The 19,487-nt window shown below is 33.1% G+C and overlaps 5 protein-coding genes across 8 annotated transcripts; 3 read left to right on the forward strand and 2 right to left on the reverse strand.

Annotated features, from left to right (window-relative positions):
* The first annotated feature begins 399 nt into the window (after window positions 1-399).
* Window positions 400-7,251, forward strand: LOC123306542 (helicase SKI2W). Its single transcript, XM_044888584.1, has 14 exons — window positions 400-524; window positions 581-763; window positions 816-1,032; window positions 1,093-1,254; window positions 1,343-1,965; window positions 2,271-2,500; window positions 3,422-3,827; window positions 3,884-4,162; window positions 4,218-4,445; window positions 5,008-5,357; window positions 5,620-6,014; window positions 6,106-6,305; window positions 6,709-6,843; window positions 6,974-7,251. The coding sequence occupies exons 1-14, from the start codon at window positions 522-524 to the stop codon at window positions 7,190-7,192; spliced, it is 3,630 nt and encodes a 1,209-aa protein (XP_044744519.1). The 5' UTR covers window positions 400-521; the 3' UTR covers window positions 7,193-7,251.
* A 265-nt stretch (window positions 7,252-7,516) lies between these two features.
* Window positions 7,517-11,291, reverse strand: LOC123306543 (putative methyltransferase NSUN7). Its single transcript, XM_044888585.1, has 2 exons — window positions 10,249-11,291; window positions 7,517-9,361 (listed from the first exon to the last, which is right to left on the reverse strand). The coding sequence occupies exons 1-2, from the start codon at window positions 11,195-11,197 to the stop codon at window positions 7,641-7,643; spliced, it is 2,670 nt and encodes an 889-aa protein (XP_044744520.1). The 5' UTR covers window positions 11,198-11,291; the 3' UTR covers window positions 7,517-7,640.
* On the forward strand, window positions 10,397-14,419 carry LOC123306547 (stromal membrane-associated protein 1). Of its 4 annotated transcripts, XM_044888593.1 has the most exons (5): window positions 10,397-10,524; window positions 12,648-12,769; window positions 12,972-13,273; window positions 13,417-13,992; window positions 14,053-14,419. In XM_044888593.1, the coding sequence occupies exons 1-5, from the start codon at window positions 10,517-10,519 to the stop codon at window positions 14,248-14,250; spliced, it is 1,206 nt and encodes a 401-aa protein (XP_044744528.1). In that variant the 5' UTR covers window positions 10,397-10,516; the 3' UTR covers window positions 14,251-14,419. The 4 variants fall into 4 exon arrangements, with proteins under 4 accessions (XP_044744528.1, XP_044744524.1, XP_044744525.1 ...); XM_044888589.1 differs by having other exon boundaries at window positions 13,417-14,419; XM_044888591.1 differs by lacking the exon at window positions 10,397-10,524 and adding an exon at window positions 12,563-12,594 and having other exon boundaries at window positions 13,417-14,419.
* Window positions 14,420-17,233: 2,814 nt separating this feature from the next.
* LOC123306548 (replication factor C subunit 3) lies at window positions 17,234-18,570 on the reverse strand. The gene is made up of 2 exons (XM_044888594.1): window positions 17,941-18,570; window positions 17,234-17,815 (listed from the first exon to the last, which is right to left on the reverse strand). Exons 1-2 carry the CDS (start codon window positions 18,474-18,476, stop codon window positions 17,281-17,283), a joined length of 1,071 nt encoding a protein of 356 aa, XP_044744529.1. The 5' UTR covers window positions 18,477-18,570; the 3' UTR covers window positions 17,234-17,280.
* Window positions 18,571-18,964: 394 nt separating this feature from the next.
* Window positions 18,965-19,401, forward strand: LOC123306549. Its single transcript, XM_044888595.1, has one exon. It carries the CDS (start codon window positions 19,056-19,058, stop codon window positions 19,326-19,328), a length of 273 nt encoding a protein of 90 aa, XP_044744530.1. The 5' UTR covers window positions 18,965-19,055; the 3' UTR covers window positions 19,329-19,401.
* The last annotated feature ends 86 nt before the right edge of the window (window positions 19,402-19,487 follow it).

Here is a 19,487-nt window from a genome sequence, read left to right on the forward strand (position 1 = left end):
GAATTGATCCATCCACAGAACTCCAGAAAACAGATTTTGAAGAGTAGCCTTCGAAAATATTACTCTGTTAGGATGTTTGGTTTTACTACCCGAGAGCCAAAGAATTTGGTCGCCACATAAACGAAAATAGCATGGAATAAAGGGTTTCTAGTTTCTTTGTTCAATGGAATTCTCTGGATGTTACCAGCACAGAACAGACCCATGACTTACTTGACTTACTTTATGGTCACCAGTGATCTGTGGATGTCACTGACAAATGATTCCATGCATAGAGAAAGTCTCTGATTCCATGATTATAATCACAGAACACTAAAATGCGAGTCCGAGTTGCAAAACCAAACGGGCCTTTTTGACAAGCATAGAGTAGTTAATAGACCACCATAGAATATCAAACAGTAGGTGTAAAGAATAGTAGTTCAGATGTCCATGTCAAATTATAAATATTTACTTTTTGTCAAAATAACAAATATTCGGAAATATTGGAATTTTACTAACATTACTTTTGTTTTACTAATTCAATTATGGTAAAGAACTTGGACCCATGATTTTTTCATCAATAATGAATTTTGTTGTTTTCTAGTCACCTAAAAGAAGTGATCTATCAATTTTACCTGATATTGAAAAGAAACTAGAACAGTTTGCAACAGGCTTAGAGAATTTTTCAATTTATGAATATGAAAGATGCCAAATTCACTGGGAAAGAGAACAAAACCCCCTCGACTTGTTATACTTCGAAGGTTCTCCTATGAGCACAACTTTGAAGGTAAACAATATTATTTTCATGTATTTGTTGTGATCCTACTATTTTATTCAAGGTTCAAAGAGATCCATTTACTGGGAAAATTGTTGATTTTCATGAGGTTCCCCTTGAAGCCGTTGGTGCTACACCTATGAATTCAATGTTACTAAATAGGGCACCAATACCTTCTTCAAAAGCAGTCAGAGGAAGTTCCTCTTTCATTCCATTTTTACCAGGTAGCTTTCTAAATGATAGCTTTGAGATTCCCAAAAGTGAGGAGCTTCCACATTCAGGTAGATTACTCACAGATACACATATTGAGATATGAAATTAATATTATTATTTTCTATCAGAGCTGCTAACAGTTCCACCTGGATTTTCTACTGGATTAACTTTTGATATAGATGGAAGAACTGTACTCGAAGAAACTATAGAAGTAGAACCAAGAAAAATTCCAGAACAGAAACATATCATCAATTTAGTAGAGTTGGCACAAAAAGAGCAGGATTCATTAGGTAAATTTTAATTTATAGAAATACAGTATTAAAAATGAGAAATCTGTAACTCTCACTACTATCTGATGAAATTCCTACTTGTTTTAAGGTTCGTGGGGAAACACAGATGCAAAATCTAAAGATGAAAGTGACCACTATAATGACCAGATGCATTCTGAAGAAGAAGCCATCATCCCTAAAGAGCCCCTTGTTCTTGATATTAGCAAAGCTCAACCACTACCTCCTGTAAAAGGAACAGAATGGGCTGTTTTACTTGATGCATCAAAACCCATAACAGATTTTCATGAAAAAATTCCTAAAATGGCCCGGGAATATCCATTCGAGCTGGATAACTTCCAGAAATTAGCAATTCTACAGGTGGAACAACATAATCATGTATTTGTTGCTGCTCATACATCAGCTGGTAAGACTGTTGTGGCAGAATATGCAATTGCCCTTTCTCAACAGCATAGGACAAAGACTATATATACATCACCCATAAAGGCCTTGTCCAATCAGAAATATCGTGATTTTAAAAAAGAATTTGAAGATGTTGGTTTGATAACCGGAGATTTTCAGACAAATGAAACTGCAAGCTGTCTTATTATGACAACAGAAATTCTCAGATCCATGCTCTATTGTGGAAGTGATACCACGAGAGATTTGGAATATGTTATTTTTGATGAAGTTCATTATATCAATGATAGGGAGAGGGGTCATGTATGGGAACAGGTGAGTTAATTTTGTTTTCAGTCACTCTAGTTTTCTTATTCATCATCAATGAATATCAAGCGTAATACCTTTAGACAACTTAATTTGAATATCATATGGGTATTTCAATTAATATTCGAGCCTATGCATATCAACTAGAGCTTGTTAGAGAAATTTTTTGTACCAGATTAGAATTTCTTCAATTTTGTATTCCCTTTTCATTACCCAAAAAGCAGTTCCTAATTAGCAGAACCAAATACACTCATGTGAAGTTGTATCAAAAACCCCAGTACTCGTTCGAATCTAAACTTTTCTTCATTCTACAGGTCCTTATTATGCTTCCTGAAAATGTTAGCGTTATCCTGCTGAGTGCAACAGTCCCAAAACCTGAGGAATTTGCTGATTGGCTTGGTAGAACTTATCAAAAAAAGGTTTATGTAATCACAACTCCTAAAAGGCCAGTTCCTCTTCACCATTTCTTGTATACTGGCACTGATGGTAAAACAAGAGATAACAAGTATGCTATCTTGAATGATGATCAGTGGTGTATGGAAGGGTGAGTTGAAGTAGAAAACAGAATGCCAACGCAAAAAATGCTTTGGTCAAGAAACTTGAAGTAGCAAGGAGGTAACATTCCAGATACTGGAGTTCATTAGAACTCTGGAACTGGAAGGCAAGCTGTAGATGACATAGTGGCAAGAACAGCTCCAATTGAGGGCATAATAATATACTTTATTTTCATGGACAATGCATACATGTATTGTGTAGAAAATTGTCAGTAAAACAATCAGCTGGGGTATACAGCAAAGAATACTATACTAATAAAGTACATAGAAAAGACAAACAAGTAACAGTGCACCCTATTACACTAATTTCAAAAAATCATTCAATTTATAAAAACAGTTGACAAGGAGATAGCTCTTAAGACTTCTCTTGAAAATTACTTCACTACGGATACTTTTAATGTCATCAGGTAGTGAATTGAAAATTTTTTTTCCCATATAATTCGGCGTATTGAGGGTTACATTATATTTATAGAAGGGAATATGGAGGTATTTATCCTGCCTTGTGGATCTTTCACGCATAAGATCGTTGGTCGAAAACAGAGCTTGATTCTTGAAGACATAAACAGACATCTCAAAAATATACAAACATGCAAGAGGTAGAATTCTATATCTTGCAAAAAGTGGTCTACAGGAAACGAATTGGGAGACACCAGCAATCATAATAGATCTTAAGGTCACAGTTCAACGTAACCCCCTCCTTCCTCAAAATCCGTCACCTAAATTTTTCACGATTTAAATTTATTGCAAACAGAAACTTTCTTTTTCATTGAAGCTAGGATTTTTGTTAGGTAGTACATCATTTTTTAGAGCCGAATTTTCCCGATTCGTATCTTATAATTTCCAAGAAATAGCCATGTTAGATGGAATGCCTTGTATTAGAGAAAGTAAACCACAACCTTCTTCATTTTCAGATATGCCTTGGCAAAACTCTCAATGGCGGATCATAATGAGAAAAGGGCAGGAAACGAGAGGCGACAGTTCACTGAAAAACAGGACAAGACGCTCTGGGTTGCACTAATTGCACATCTTCAAAAAGAAAATTTACTACCAGTTGTGGCGTTCACGTTTTCCAGATTCAAATGCGACAGAAATGCCATCAATTTACATTCGATTGATTTGACAACAGCGAAGGAGAAGCGAAAAATAAGAGGATTTTATCAGAAATGTATAAGAAATTTATCTGAAGCTGATAGAAATGTTCCGCAAGTGATGATCATGGACGACATCCTAAGTAGAGGTATTGGAGTACATCACAGTGGTGTTCTTCCAATCATCAAGGAGATAGTTGAGATGCTCTTCCAAAAAGAGCTCATCAAGGTAATCGATAACTCGAATATTGACACCCATCAATTTAAATTAATTAAATATTCCAGATCTTATTTGCCACCGAAACTTTTGCAATGGGGGTCAACATGCCTGCAAGAACTGTTATTTTCGATTCAATAACTAAGCATGATGGCAAAGAGTGGAGGACACTTGAACCTGCCGAGTACATACAAATGGCAGGTCGTGCAGGAAGACGACAGCATGACAAAGAAGGCACTGTTATAATATTGTGCAAGAACAATTTACCTGCTGAAACAACCTTGAAAGATATGATGATGGGTAGGCCCCAATCTTTGAAGAGTCAGTTTAGACTCACCTATGGAATGGTCAGTTAAAAAAATAATTATTTATTTCAGTTTTGCAAGCTAAGATATTTTCCAGGTACTTGGCCTTCTTAGAACAGAAAAATTATCTGTTGAAGGAATGATGTCCCGAAGTTTCCTAGAAGCTGATCATCAGAAAAAAATGGTGGCATGGAAACAAAAGTTGGCAGATGTGGAGAAAGAAATCAACGATTTATGCAAGGATGAATTAAACAACCACCTGCAACCTCTTGTGGCGTATTTCGATAGTGCCAATGCTTATTTGAAGCAACATAAACTAATTATGGTAAGTACAGTGAGTTAATATTCACAATATGGTCCGTATACATGGTTGGGGTATAGTATGAAAACAAGTTAAATGAAGGAGGATATTCATAAAACAAGTATAAGGACATAAAACGCATCTGATACAAAGTGCTCCAAAAAAGCTAGAAAGTTCGAGGTTGCCCATTTTTGTCCACCTAATGTTCATTTATGAGAAATCAAATGTTTACTATCTTATATTCGAATGGTTTGTTTTGCCCCTCGTTTGATAACTTATTCAGTTCTAGGCAAGTTCTCGTCATTTACATTTCAAGAAATTTGGATAATTTATCTTTTTACATTTTGGAGGCAAAAATTCGACAATTCTAAGGTCGTTTCGCAATAATGCCTAGAAGTAAACTCAAATAGTCAAAAGGGCTATTTTTATGATAGAGACAGAACTTAATCGGACAGAAGTTAGTGAAAGCTTAGTTTCCCAGTTTGTCCATAGATATTGTTATGTTACGAACATAAAAACATTTTTGAATACTCTTATTGGGAACAAAACTCGATTTTTGATATCACAATTTTTTATTTCATTTCAGTCTACTGTTATGTGCCATTCCAAAGTTCAGAAAGTTATGACACCTGGCAGAGTCTTACTGATCTGCTGGAAAAATCACATTAATAAACTTGCGATACTGCTCTCTGTAGCTCGGGGAAATCAGCAATACAAGGTCTTAATTCTCAGTGAAAAAGATTTGGAAAAATGTAAACTCGATGAAAAGACTCTATTGTGGTACAAAATGATCTCTTTAGCGTCAATGAAAATCTACTGTCCCACTGGAAATGTTGACCATGAACTGATCGATATAGAACCATCTGATATTTTGGAGATAACCGGCAAGGTGATCAAAACAACCCCTGAATTGATAATCAGTGATTGGAATAAAAGGTGAAGTATTTTTAAGCCTTTTTTTGTGAATTTCATTTTCTGTGTGTTATTCCAGAGAATCTGAAATATTTTCTAGTTTTTGCCACTCTTATAATTCCGGAAGTAGATATCAACTTCGTTTTTTCTAATGAAACCATATCTCAAAGAGATAGTCATCCACCCCTAGTTTATGAACAACCACTCGTGAAACACCCTGTATCTCCATATACATCATAGTGTACAGAGATATTTCGAGTTAATATTTAACCAAAACTATTTTCAGAATGCAACCAAGGTTCAGGAATGACCCTCCTGGTCAGACAGTTTCGAAAGCGACGCAAGAACTTCATAAACTGACTTTATCTGCCAACAATTCTGATGTGGGAATTCTTCAATATTCGCACTTTTTACGTGATCTCCACGTAAGAGATAGCGAGCTCTATCTGAATCTAGAAGAAATGTATCTTCTGAAAGAAAAAGTTCACGACACCTTATTCAGTACCCAAATTCCAAACTTTGTAGAGCATTTTTCAATTGTATTCTCCAAGAAATATCTTGAGGAGGAAAGAGATACTCTGAAATTTTTGTTGTCAAAATCGAGTTTGGCCTTGTATCCCGATTATCAAAGTCGAATAAAGTTACTGAAACATTTCGAATATGTTGATAATGATAATATTGGTGAGTGGAATGATATCAATCATCTTGCTTTTACAGATTTTATCTATGTAAAGGTTTCCTGCTGATGTAATATATAACTTCTCTTTTTCAGTTAAAATGAAAGGCAAGGTTGCGTGTCAGATGGGGATGAATGAATTGCTCATAACTGAACTCATAACCCGCAACGTATTGGGCGATTTGAAACCAGCACAGGTTGCCGCACTTCTCTCGACCATGGTCTTTCAAGTGAGGTCCAGAAATAAGGAAGAAGTAGACGATATCTTGAAAGGACTAGAACCGCCGCTACAGAAGGTTTGTCGAATTCAAAAATTAACATAGGTTAGCAGCAAAAACCGTTTTACCATTTCCACCTCAATCAGTAGATTTCTGAATACAGTGGACCCACACAATCCTGCCGAAATTTTGCTCAATAGCTTCCAAATTACGACTTGCAGCGTGTCCACAATATATTACACACACACACACACAGACGAAATTTTTTATTTTACATCCTCTGAAACGGATTTCTTGATATTTTTTTTCGAAATGTAAGGGGGGGACCTAAAAGCTTGTCAGGGAGGAAATGGTAGATTTTGACACTGGATCTACATTCTTAGCTTTCAAGAGTTTGTTCAATTTCAAGTTTTGCATGCTCCTATTATAATCCAAGAACATTTACAATGGAATTGAAGCATGACTAAATATCCGTTTGCAGGCAATTGCTCATTTGAAAAAAATTCATGAAGAGATTTTGAGCAAGGAAGAAGAATTACAAATCAGGAGTGTTGATATCCAAGAAGAACTCAATTTTGGAGTTGTAGATATAGTACACGAGTGGGCTTCAAAAAAGGTAGGAACTAGTATTGAAAAATATAAAAAAATATTTTTACCTGAATAATAGCAGAAAGCTGGAATTCATTGGAGTTTTTGTTCATACTTGTGCAAAATCATTTCTTACTTTTTCTCTCTTATTTTTTTAGTCGTTTGCTGAAATAATGCAACATACGGAATATCAGGAAGGGATTATTGTGAGATGTATACAACAATTAAATGATACTATTTGTGATGTCCGTGATGCAGCCAAAACCATAGGCAATATTGCTCTGAGAAAAAAAATGGAGGAGGCTTCCAATGCTATCAAGAGAGACATTGTTTTTGCTGCAAGTTTGTATACACAGGCAGAAGCAAATTATGTTTGATGTGATTTCCTACAAATTGTGATAATTTTAAAAGACAAATAAATGAATTTATAATAAAAGTTTAATTAACTCAAAATACTCTAGATTAATGAATCTTCAACTCAGGTGGTCACTGGGAAATTGCAAGTGCAAGACTTGTTGAAAAAAAAATTATATTTGATTTAACATGAAAATCATCGCAAATATTTTTTCAAATTGCAACATTGGACTCGTGAAACTTTTGTTATTATTTCAAAATTATTTCTCCATTACCTGTGTTGATTAAAGTCCAGGATAGGAATACAAAGGATGAAATTAACATTTTACTCAAGATAATAACCAAAATAAAAGAGATATTCCTTTATCAACAATAAATTTTCTGACAAAAACAATTTAGTACCTGATAGTAGTTCCTCTGATTGTTTATCACTTTCTCTGCTTTGAATTTCACTTATTTAATACCATGATGTCAGTTGTCCTCCAAATTGTCAGAACTTCTTTTCCTTCTTTTTATTTTTGTAATTTCCTTTTGATTTAACTCTTCCTTAGTTTCTGAAATACTATTCTTTTCCTCACTTTCAATTTCCACATCCCTTTCAAAAGAATGTTTAACTTTTTTTATCTTTTTTCTTTCTTGGCTTAATTCAGAACTGCTATCATGTCTGCTTGGAACAGTTTCATTGTCATCAGTAAGTTTCTTCTTTTTTTTCTTTTTGATTTTGATTTCATTATTTCCTTCTAACTCTGGGATAATCTCTTTTTCAACGTGATCAAAGTCATCCAATAACTCTGCTTTATCAGTTTCTTTCTTTGACTTTTTTTGTTTTTTCTCATCTACTTGTATGGAAATGGATGAATTTTCAGGACCATTGTCTTCCTTTGAAATCTCTTTATCCTTCTTTTTTTTCTTTTTTTTAGGTGGTATACTATCAAATCTACTATTGATAGATTCTTCTGTAACTATCTCAGATTCCATATTTTTGATAGAGCTTTTCCTCTTCAACTTTTTTTCTTTGCATAAGTAATGATTCTCAGAGGAAATTTCAATAAATGTTTCAGTTTTTGTATTGTCCTTCTTTGATTTTTTGTGTTTTTTTTCCTCCTTAGTTTCTCCAAAACTAACTCCTATTGAATCTTCTTCTGTATGATCGTTCCTCTCATCATGTGGTGAGGATTCTAATTCTTCGGTTTTCTCCAAATGTTTATTTTTCTGTTTAATTTTTTTCTGATCTGTTAATTTCTCAGTATTAAGATCAGTATTTTCACTTTCTTCTGCATTTGCCGTTTTGCATTTCTTTTGTTTTCTAATAGGTACAGGGCCTATTCCAACAGAATTTTCAAGATTTACGTTATTTTCCTCATTCAACTTATTTGCTTTTTTTTTCTTTTTTTTTTCTTGCGGTAATGTAAAATTTGAATTAGATTCATTCACAAATAAACTTTCCTCATCAACATATGAATTTTGTATATTTTTTTCTTTCGATGCAGGATTTTCAGTAGACAAACATTTTTTACTTTCACAATTATTTTCATAAAATGTTTCCATTCCATGGTTATCATGATCCCTAATTTTTCGTTTGTTTTTTTTATTCCTTGTGATATCGAAAGATGAGTCTTCAAGGAATTCTTTTGTGTTCTTCTTTCTCTGACATGAGTTCTTGTTTTGTTCTTTTTGATAATTATTTGAACTTAATAGATTTCCATTACTCCCATTTTTTGTATTCATCAAAAATTCATCAGTTTGTTGAATATTATCTTGACTATTATTTTTTCTTGTTTCTTTATCAAAGAATTTGCATAATTCGTAGTTCAAATATGGATTTTTCTCGCCATCTTCCAATCGTTCAAAAACAGCCACAAAAAATCCATTGGTTTTATCTTCTTCTGGTGTAGCATATATACACATATTTCCCAATTGTGGGTATATTTCTGATGTTTTTGTATTCCAAGACTGTAATAATTTTTTCGCATCTATAAGTTTGAATTGCCTTGAGGTCTCCAATGTTTGTCGAACAACATCTTCATTTTCTTCTGCATTCATTGAGCATGTGGAATACACAATTCTTTTTGCCTTTGGGAAAGCAGTCATTGTATGCCTCAATAACTTGGCTTGAAAGTTACAGAGTTTTTTTAATCGTTCCATTTTAGTGGAAAGGTCCAACTTCTCAATTTCTACACGGTCAGTAATGCCTGTAAATGAGAAGATGTCTGAAAATATTTATTGTTATTTATTTGAAAATACAACTACTATTCACCAATTTGTTGTTTCTACATTTGACTTACAATTGAATTCTTGAAGTTATGAAATATACTTTTTATTGAAATTTGATGTAATTTGGCATGCTATTAAAAGTTATCAGACTGGCATATAAGGAACTCTTTTTCTAATACTCTGTTTTTGTTCTATATAGGTTATATGAATTTTTTGCCTTGTTTTGAGGTTTTTTAAGTTTCACACTCTTTTCAGTAGATACTCTTTGTATTTCTATTTTCTAGTTCGCTTATGAGTTAACACTCTTAATAATGAAAAAGTCGCCTTTTTGTTAGTTTGGCTGGACTGTTTGTTATGAAATTTAAATTGTTGGATTGTTCTGCAGCCTGTATGGCCCAGTTATTATAAAATTTATGAAAAATTTGATTGTCAGTTCATGAATAGATTTCTCATAAAGAAATTCAAGTCAACAGATAAATTAAATTTACTCTTTCCATGAACCTACATATATCAAATCGTACAAGCTAATAATTTGGAGAAAGAGTTAAAAGTTTTTTTTATCCATTTCTCATTAGTGAAAATGAAAATAAGTAAAGTGAAAAAGTCCAATATTTCAAAGTGAATGATATATTCAAATATTAGTTGATCAATCAGTTCAAAATTGTATACCCTAAAACTTATCATTGAAAAATATGTGAATAACACTGTGCTACACAGTAGAAAATTATTTTACAGAAAAATAAGTGATTATTTTACAGAAAAATAAGTAATTATTTTACAGAAAAATAAGTAATTATTATTGAATTTGCTATCGTAACAATGATAACAATAATGTAATTGTTTTGGTAACATTCAAAAATCTCACCTGATCCTGAGCAACTCGGATCCACCAAAATATATTCAACATCAGGACAATCATCAGCTGAAACTTGCATGACATCTTTCAAAATAGTTTTTATGCATGTTGCTCCTACCGATTCTACAAGTTCCTTCAATAAGGCCTCCCTTCTTGGGTTTAATTCAACAGCATAAACTGTCCCTGTATTTTGTAGGAGTGCTGCTAATTGAGTAGTTTTCATTCCTGGCGCAGCACATGTATCTAGAACAGTAGAGCCAGGTGGTGGGGCTAATAGATGAACTGGTAAACAACTTGCTTTATCTTGTAAAATTATATTTCCTGATTTATAAGCCTCATGTTGATAAAACTCAGTTTTTGGTGGAAAAATCAGTAATTCAGGTATGTGAATGTCTTTCATAAATTCATCAGGTTTGAGAAGGTTCAATCGATTTTGAAAACCTTCATAGTCAGATTTATTAAAAAATGGTACAAAAATCCATCCTTCCTGTCTAAAGTTAGTTACAGCTTCTTCTAAGGTTATCTTTAAGGTGTTAACTCTTACGTATCTTGGTTTGGTAATGTTATGTTTTAATATAGGCTGTTCCAAACTAACACAATCCTTAAGCAATGTCTTCAAAATTTCCTCATAGCTTAAAATAGTCTCAATAGGCTTGCTTCCTCTTGTCATTTTATTTTTACCCCATAATAATTCAGATATCAATATTTTAGCCAACCAAACATTGAATCGTGGCTCCTTTACTAGTAATTCTGATTTCTCTATAAGATCATCAATAATTTCATTTCTTTTGAAAGTCTCCACAACGAGAGCATAAAGTGCTTTTATATTAACATGTCTTTCTGCGTACACAAGATTTTTCAAACTGTCTTTTCCTTCTTTCACATTTTTAGCAACTTTAGATGCAATTTTATAGATTCTTGGAACTGGGGTTGAGTGTACAAATCCCGCTTGTGTCATGGGTAAATAATGGAATTTTTTCTTATATATTATAAAAAACTAAATGTACAAATTACTTTTTGTGCTCGTGCATCAAAAAAATTTGCTTTAAATTTATAGGCAGTGTTGCCACAGACATTTTTGAAGTTTCGGTAGAACTATCGGAAAAATTCGGTAGATTTCGTAAAATTTCGGTAGATCCAAGTTAATACTCTGTTAAAACTATTTATTTCATGCAAAGGCGTCGAATGGAATAGGGTTTTTGCTTCAAAATTATAGAGTAATATAATTTCTTACCTATTCACGTAATGATGAAAGATTATAGGAATTTCATAACGAGAAAACCAAATTAAACATAAATCCATGCCATGAAAATGAAATTAATATCATAAATAACAAAAACTATAAATGGAAGATTTATTTATACAAATAGTAATAAACTAAAAAACAGAAAAGCATTCATTATCATGAAAAAAATAAATAACGTAACATAAAAATACAGTTAATTTTAAATGTACGTATATATCTCAAACGATACCTATCTCGAGTTTCATATAGCACCTTTTTATCACTCATTTTTATGAAATGCTGTTCTGTTACGGCGAAACCTTTATCTAACACTTAGGCCTGCCGCAGACATGCAACTTTTCAGTTGCGCAACAGTTTGATTGCAAGCGGTTCGAGGGCGCACACAAAGGTAATCGCTGCAACTTTTCAGTTGCATGTCTGCGCTGTCCCATATAAATGCATTGTACTCACTTCTGCAACTAAACAGTTGCAAAACTAAAAATTGCATGTCTGCGGCAGGCCTTACGTAGTCAGTTGTCCCTTGTCAAGTCACCAAACCAAAGCAAATTAGATCTGTTTTGTTTTGTACTGGAATGTAATTTTGTGTTCCACACTGATCAAAAAATTCGGTAGAAAATGAATTGAAATCGGTATATCGGTAGAAATTTTCGCAAATCGGTAGATCTACCGAAATTTCGGTAGCTGTGGCATCACTGTTTATAGGTTAACATTTCAGTCGTAGGTGATTTGGTCTACCCCTGACCTCATAGACATTAGATCTACGACATAAAATAAAAAACGAATTAATTCAGATGCATAACATCCGCAGATAATTAAATCAACGAATGTTACGATCTAAATCGAACTAACAAACTACCATCGCTCGAAGCGATTTACGATCGTAACATTCGTTGATTTAATTATCTGCGGATGTTATGCATCTGAATTAATTCGTTTATTATTTACCTGCCTTACTGTGAAGGCGCGATCCATTTCTTATAAAATAAAAAGCAAAAATTCATGCTTTTAGTTCGTTTTACTTGTGCCATAGAGTTAATATCACAGAGCACAAAATCTGAAAAATTGACACATAGAATCGAAGGATGACGTTTTGACATTAATAAAATAAAGTAACCACCCATATAAAAGAAATAAATGGTAGTTAATTATAATCTTATTGTAGTAAAATGAATTCAAAAATTGAAAAAGACAAAGCAAAACAGCTTCAAGAAAAATGCCAGTCTGTTCTAACTAGTCTGTTGAGGGATGAAGATAATAAATATTGCGTAGACTGCGACTCCAAAGGTATAGTTTATCTACAATCAAGCAAAATATATTGTTTTAAATTTCATGAGTTTCGGTAAATCAGGTTGTATAATTTTGAAACAATGCAAAATAGTTCCTGCAGGTTATTATTCTCATTAGAAAATATCTGTAACACTGGTATACAGTTCGATGTGGATAAATAAATGCCACCCACTTTTGATGGATTATATTTCGGTTTTAGGACCAAGATGGGCCTCATGGAACATAGGTGTGTTTCTTTGCATAAGATGTGCAGGAATTCATAGGAATCTGGGTGTTCATATTTCCAGGGTTAAATCAGTAAATCTTGATACTTGGACCCCAGAACAAGTAGTATCTCTTCAACAGATGGGTAACTCGAGGGCAAGGGCTGTTTATGAAGCAAATTTACCAGATGATTTCAGGAGGCCCCAGAATGATTCAAATTTAGAATCATTCATCAGAGCTAAGTATGAACATAAGAAATACATTGCAAGAGAATGGGTGCCAGCACCATTACCTAAGGTAATGACTTATTGTCTTTATTTGTTACTATTTAAAATACTCACACACTTTTGAAGAAATTTCAAAATGTTCTAAGTTATTAAACTTTTCATATTATATCTATATTTTTGTTTTCGGGAATGTATGAGGTTATTTGATTTTAGGTGAATTGGGAAAAGGAAATTGAAGATGAGATGGAAAGACAGAAGCGTAAGACAAAAACTGTTGTTGAGAAAAAACCTCTACCATCTGTAGAAGTACCTCAACTACCAAAACCAAAAAACCCAAGTCCTAAGCCCAACAGGATAATCAATACCGATAAAACAGACAGTGACTTACTAATTGCTCAGAATAGTGAAGATTTCAGTGGCTTCTTATCTTCAGCTCCTAAAACTGAAGAGAAAAAGGAAACTCTGAAAAATGATATAAAGAGTGAAGAAGAAAGTTTTTTCAACCAAACACTACCAACTGAGAAGGAAAAAGTACAACTGTCTAAAGATAGTATTATGAAATTGTATTCTAACATGCCAATGAATAATTTCAATCAATTCCATAACCCCTTAGGTCAGCCTGCCTACCAGGCCAATATACCTGTTCAAAATTCTTTTCAAAATTTTGGGTGTTTTCCCCAACAAGCTTACCCTATCCAAAATGGAATGGTTCCCCAATATTCTGGACAGCAGTTTCCCAATCAATGTATAGGGCAACAGTTTCCCCTTCCTAATCAAATGCAAGTCCCGGTAGGTCATGTGCCCCATCCTGCTTACCAAGTTCCCCAAAATCAGTTCACAAGTTTTCAGAGCAATCTCCAGATGTCGATGTCAAATCAACTGAATCATTTTGGACAGAACTATCAACCTGCACAATCCTCTTTCCTGCCAACTCAACAACCCCCATTTACAGGTACGCAGACTTTAAATCAGCAATTTGGTAAGCTGAACCTTAACGGTCAGCAGCCTAGCAATGCTTCACCAGGCATGACAAACATATGGCCCTAATCAATTGTATTTTTTATTTATTAATATGAGATTATGTCTTTATTTTTTGAGCTTACTATGAGAAATATGATTTTTTACAATATTAGTTTATATATTTTGTTAACTGAAATTTCAGCCAATCCAATAATTAATAAGTTGAACGAGGATTCATTAAAATTATTCTATGTGATTGATTACTCATTTATTAGATACTTAAATATTCAAAACTATCATTGCTAAATTTTTGGCAAGTGTTCCTCAATACTTGTGAAAAAAATTGATTTTTTCAAGGGCAGATTTAGGATTTTTCTGAAGGGAAGGCTTAGAAGATAGATGCCTGGAATGGAAAATAAATATTTGTTATGTCCAAAGACGAGTAAGATAGTTGCCTAGAGTCGCCAATCACAATTGAGAAAGTTGACATTGCCTTACTGTCGCGCTAGACAGAGAAATATTGAATGTGTGTACTACAAAAAATGCATTCCTAGAACTGCAATGACCATTCCATGCATCTATGTTCCAAGGGGGAAAGAGATCGCGAAATAACAGTCATAATATTCGACGAATTTTTAAAAATTAAACTAAATATATACAGGTTGTTTCCCCTATCTCGGTACCTAGACTAGAATGAGATTTTTTCTGAAAATTTGTGTATCACTATGAATGGCCAGAATCTATTAAACTAAAATATTTTGTCTCGGTGCTATATACCGGAAATTTTTGGATTTTCAGATTTTGTTATTCAAAGTGGGACACCCTATATGTTTGGATTCTCCACATTTTGAATTTTTTTTTAACTTCCCTATATCCAAACCACAAAGTACTGGAGATATTATTCGTCTGTCTCAAATTTGCCATTCATTATGATCAACAAATTTTCAGAAAAAAAATCATTTGGTTCCCTAGATACATCTACTGGGCACTGCGCGAAACAGTCTGTATATGTATTTCGGTTGCGAAGTTCAGGGAACCTTGTCAAATATTCAAAAATTTTAGGTTGATTTGTTTCCAGAACAATTTCGATGAACGATATAAAAAACGAAATTGACCACCATTGAAATTTAACAAATACAGCATTCTATAGATGTTCTTGAGCAGATTATTCATTTGACGATAAACATGAAAATTTTATTTCTGAATGGAGCCGTCACTATAACAATCAATGTCAATAATTCTGAAAGACACAAGAATGTTATTTATTAACATTTATCGAAAAAATAGTGCAATATATTTGATTTTAGTTGGGTAATTTTGTGATTGAATGTAAAAGTGTCCACCAGTGTAGCTTGAGTAACTCATAGAAAAAATATTGCCCAAAAAATTATTTGAAAGATACAAAACTCAAGTTTTTTTTCGAACATTGAAATTTTATTATTTCACTTCTCATTTCTTTTGAAAAACTATCACTACCTAATTGACTCCCGAACGCATTTTTATGAAATACTATTCTCCCCTGCGTTTTCCTGGATCGAATGTTTATGCATGAATATGAAAAGTAATTTATTTGAATGAAATTGTATTGTAATACTTACTTTGGATCTATTCAAGTTTAAATGTTAAAATGCACTTTATTGATTAACTGAACCTTTCTAGAATTTTAAAAAATCACCTAGCATAATATTCTGTAATTTATGTTTCAACAGGATAGCACATTTTTGAATTTTTCTCTGTATTCTGTGATATCTACTGTTAAATGTGTGAAATTGAATACCTCACATATATAATTACCAGATCCGAAAGAAAGAATTATATCCAAATTTGTATTTATATGGAATATAACTGCATTATTCATATCGAAAAAAGGAAAATAATATTCCCCACTGAATGTTGCTGAAATTCGTTGAGATATTTCAACATATTTCGAAAAAATATAAATCTACTTTTTGCATGAAATCTCATATTTCAGTGGTATTATATTTATAATAGTATGTAGTTGACTATTTAGACATTTCTTCAAGCATATAGATAAGAGTGAATATATCTAAGGAATGCAACATTGAGCACCATTTATTGTAAATTTATTATTCTCCTTTTGATGCAACATATATCTATTGAAATTCAAGTTCTCTTATTGTTTTAACTGCCATGCATTTGTTTCTTGTCAAATTCCTTGGCTATAATTGAAGAATTCTTTTGTTTGTATGATATATGCTCATTTGCACCAACAAATTCAAGGCAGACTTAACATTAAGTCAGAGAAATAACATTAGGCCTGCATTGGTGCAATCAGCCATCATCATTCTATGCAGAAGATTCATTTCTTATCGTTAAATCAGATCATTTTATTTTTTCTTTTTTGTTAAAAGCCTGTCTGTGAGCAGAAGTATATATATTGTTCCTAACTAAATGTTCGTTTTGCTGTTATTTTGGGCTACCCACAATATAATGAAATTGTATTTTGATGTATTATTTTGTAAACAATTATTATATTGATTATTTCAAACAGGAAATATATTATGCTTAAAAAAACACTATTATATGTATTGGCATACCCATAGCCCATAAGCAAAAGTCAAGCTGCCACCCTTCCCTGAAGCCAATATTGTCAAGTTTTTTCAATAAATTTTCACATCAGAACCGATTAATGAGCTTATCCTACTAAGAAAGTATGCTAGTTTTTATTTAAAGTACAAAAACGATAATGCAGACTACTTGATGATAAAATAGCAGAATGAAAACAATCATCAAAACATTGCCTCCATGGACATTGTGCTCAGATTTGAAACGAAGCATTTCAGGAAAAAGGCATAAAGATCCTTTATACCTTCTTTCTGAAGAATGGAAGCAGGCCTATTGGCTCCATTTAGAGAACTGATGGCATGAAAACCTCATATTACTTGCAGGCCAAAAGACAATTATATATAGGAAACAATTCTTGTAAATTATAGACCCAAACCTCTTATGGGTATTTATACAGCTGTTCATCAATAGCACTTGAACAAATATTTTTAGGGGAAGGAATAGACCATTAAAATCAGATGACTGGAAATTAATACTCCATCAATTAAGTAAAGAATAATAATTATCAAAATATACATGTGAAAAAAAATCTTAAAAATCACACTTCATTTCTTCTAACACATTCTGATATAGATACATACATTTGGCAACAAAGGCTTCTAAATGAAAGATTTCCTTGTTTCCTTGTATCATTTGATGCTCATAATGGGCAGCATTCTCTAAAATTTCCGCTGTCAATCCCAAATTACATTGTTTCAATAACTCATCAAGTAAATTCTTGAATATTATCTCAGACGGTATCCCTCTACATATAAGTTCATACAGGTGTTCTCTAACTTTCTTCAACTGTGCTATGCTCTGTTCAGTTATAACCAATCGAGCTGTCTCCTTTATCATTATTTGCCAATCTGGTTCAGAAATTTTTTGATCAGGCAACAGTTTTCCGTCAGATTCAACCTTACAAGCCTCACTCATCAGCAAAGCTCTTCGTAAATTCCTTTCCGAAAGAATAGCAATTCTCTTTGCCAACTTTTCTGGAAAGTCTATATCTTCTAATGATGCTGTTTTTGTTATTACTTCTACTATTTCTTCAGTTGTAGGTGCTGGAATTCTGACACACAAACACCTACAAAAGGAATTATGTTTAACTCAAATTACCCATAACGCTAAATGTTATAGATATGACACACTATCTAAAAAATAATGCTCTCCAATTGATAAATATATATGAAGTTAATTAACTGAATTCACCTGGATCTAATAGCAGGTATAACTCTTGATATGGAAGTAGCACATAAGATCAATCTACAGTTTGAAATATATTTCTCCATTGTTCTTCTAAGTGCGTGTTGGGCATCTTTAGTTAAAGCATCTACGTCAGTCAGTACAATCACTTTAAATGATTTTTGACCAGTAACATCCAACTGCTGTGTTTGAGCAACATTTTTTATAATATTCATTATTACTACTCTATCATAAATTCCAACATCGGATGGGTTCACTTCAATGTGGTAATTACTGTTAACAGTACCAATTTCAAGTTTTTTATTAGAAGGGGTGGTGAAATTCATTGTTTCACTACGGAGACGTTCAACCCCCGGGCCATATAATTCTTTCAGAAGACACATTATTCTTGTTTTCTTGCCGGATCCCATAGGACCGTAAACTAAGAGATGAGGGAAATCCCCATCTTTTGTTAAGCTTTTCAATCCTAAACCTTGTTCTTTATGGAAATCAAGTTTTGTGAAATCTCTGGGTCGGTATTTATCACACCAAAGAAGACTCATTTTTAATTTTCTTACAAAATATACAAAATTAGCTTTGTTTATATATGTAACGTCAGGAAAATTATGGCGCGAAAATTTATTTGAAGATGTCAGTCTGTTATCTGTGGATTTACCCATAGAATCTCGACATATGGAACATAGAATTCATCTTAATCGAAATATGTCATGCTGCTCAGAACTGGTATCGTTAGCAGCACAGAACAAATATAATAACACTGGCGTAACATCGTAGTATGGAGGCTACCCCCCATGGAGGTAAAGGACCTCCATGTACCCTCGATACATCGTAGATAGAGAAAAGACAGACAGTTGGCAACAGAGATAAAGGAAAGATCCTTCTTTCTCTATGGTTGTCAACTCCTGTGTTCTCTGGTTGAAATTGTCGTGTTCTGTGTTCTAAACTGTCAAACTGTGGTTGAGATTTCGAGATTTGACATTTTGCAATTGCTAGTGAATGAATAGAATAGAATATTTGTGTTCTGTGGAATAGAAGCTGGAGATGATATAACTAAATTTATCAAAACAGCCTTAATCAATTTGAAATATTTGATAAATTAAGGACAATCTATAAAATTTCCCATGGAGGTCTTAGCAACAAGATTCATGTCCTATCGGACCATTTCGCTATGTAACAAATTGAGGACACCCATGATTAAATTTAGATATGGTATTTCTAGAGATCATAACAATCCACCGGCGGCAACATCTCCGGTCAATTCTCAAGCTGCTGCAGGTATTAATCAACCCGGTCAAGTAATTTATGACTTTCAAATTCCAGCTCGATGGAGGAGGAAACCTTTATCTGAGGAAGAAATTGATTATATTAATAGAGGGGGTCCTGACAAACTATAAATATACGGAACATAATCAATTATTGTAGTGTAATAATGCTTAGTTTCAGAAAATAAATTATTCAGTAGTTTAATGTGAATTTAAATCTTCAACTCATTGCGATATGTGTATTACTCATAATAATGATATTAGGATCGCCTTTTGCAAATATTTCCATAG

The sequence above is a fragment of the Coccinella septempunctata genome, chromosome 2 (assembly GCF_907165205.1).
Source record: "Coccinella septempunctata chromosome 2, icCocSept1.1, whole genome shotgun sequence".
NCBI lineage: Eukaryota > Metazoa > Arthropoda > Insecta > Coleoptera > Coccinellidae > Coccinella > Coccinella septempunctata.

What these genes read in the sequence shown, in the direction of transcription:
- LOC123306542 (XM_044888584.1), top strand. An exon ending in ATCAGTGATTGGAATAAAAG is followed by an intron (nt 5,358 to 5,619) that starts GTGAAGTATTTT and finishes AACTATTTTCAG; the next exon opens with AATGCAACCAAGGTTCAGGA. An exon ending in TGTTGATAATGATAATATTG is followed by an intron (nt 6,015 to 6,105) that starts GTGAGTGGAATG and finishes TCTCTTTTTCAG; the next exon opens with TTAAAATGAAAGGCAAGGTT.
- LOC123306547 (XM_044888589.1), top strand. An exon ending in CGTAGACTGCGACTCCAAAG is followed by an intron (nt 12,770 to 12,971) that starts GTATAGTTTATC and finishes TTTCGGTTTTAG; the next exon opens with GACCAAGATGGGCCTCATGG. An exon ending in TGCCAGCACCATTACCTAAG is followed by an intron (nt 13,274 to 13,416) that starts GTAATGACTTAT and finishes ATTTGATTTTAG; the next exon opens with GTGAATTGGGAAAAGGAAAT.
- LOC123306543 (XM_044888585.1), bottom strand. Translation starts at nt 11,197, where the DNA reads ATGACACAAGCGGGATTTGTACACTCAACCCCAGTTCCAAGAATCTAT. An exon ending in TCCGAGTTGCTCAGGATCAG is followed by an intron (nt 9,362 to 10,248) that starts GTGAGATTTTTG and finishes TCTCATTTACAG; the next exon opens with GCATTACTGACCGTGTAGAA.
- LOC123306548 (XM_044888594.1), bottom strand. Translation starts at nt 18,476, where the DNA reads ATGAGTCTTCTTTGGTGTGATAAATACCGACCCAGAGATTTCACAAAA. An exon ending in ATACCTGCTATTAGATCCAG is followed by an intron (nt 17,816 to 17,940) that starts GTGAATTCAGTT and finishes TTCCTTTTGTAG; the next exon opens with GTGTTTGTGTGTCAGAATTC.
- LOC123306549 (XM_044888595.1), top strand. Translation starts at nt 19,056, where the DNA reads ATGGAGGTCTTAGCAACAAGATTCATGTCCTATCGGACCATTTCGCTA.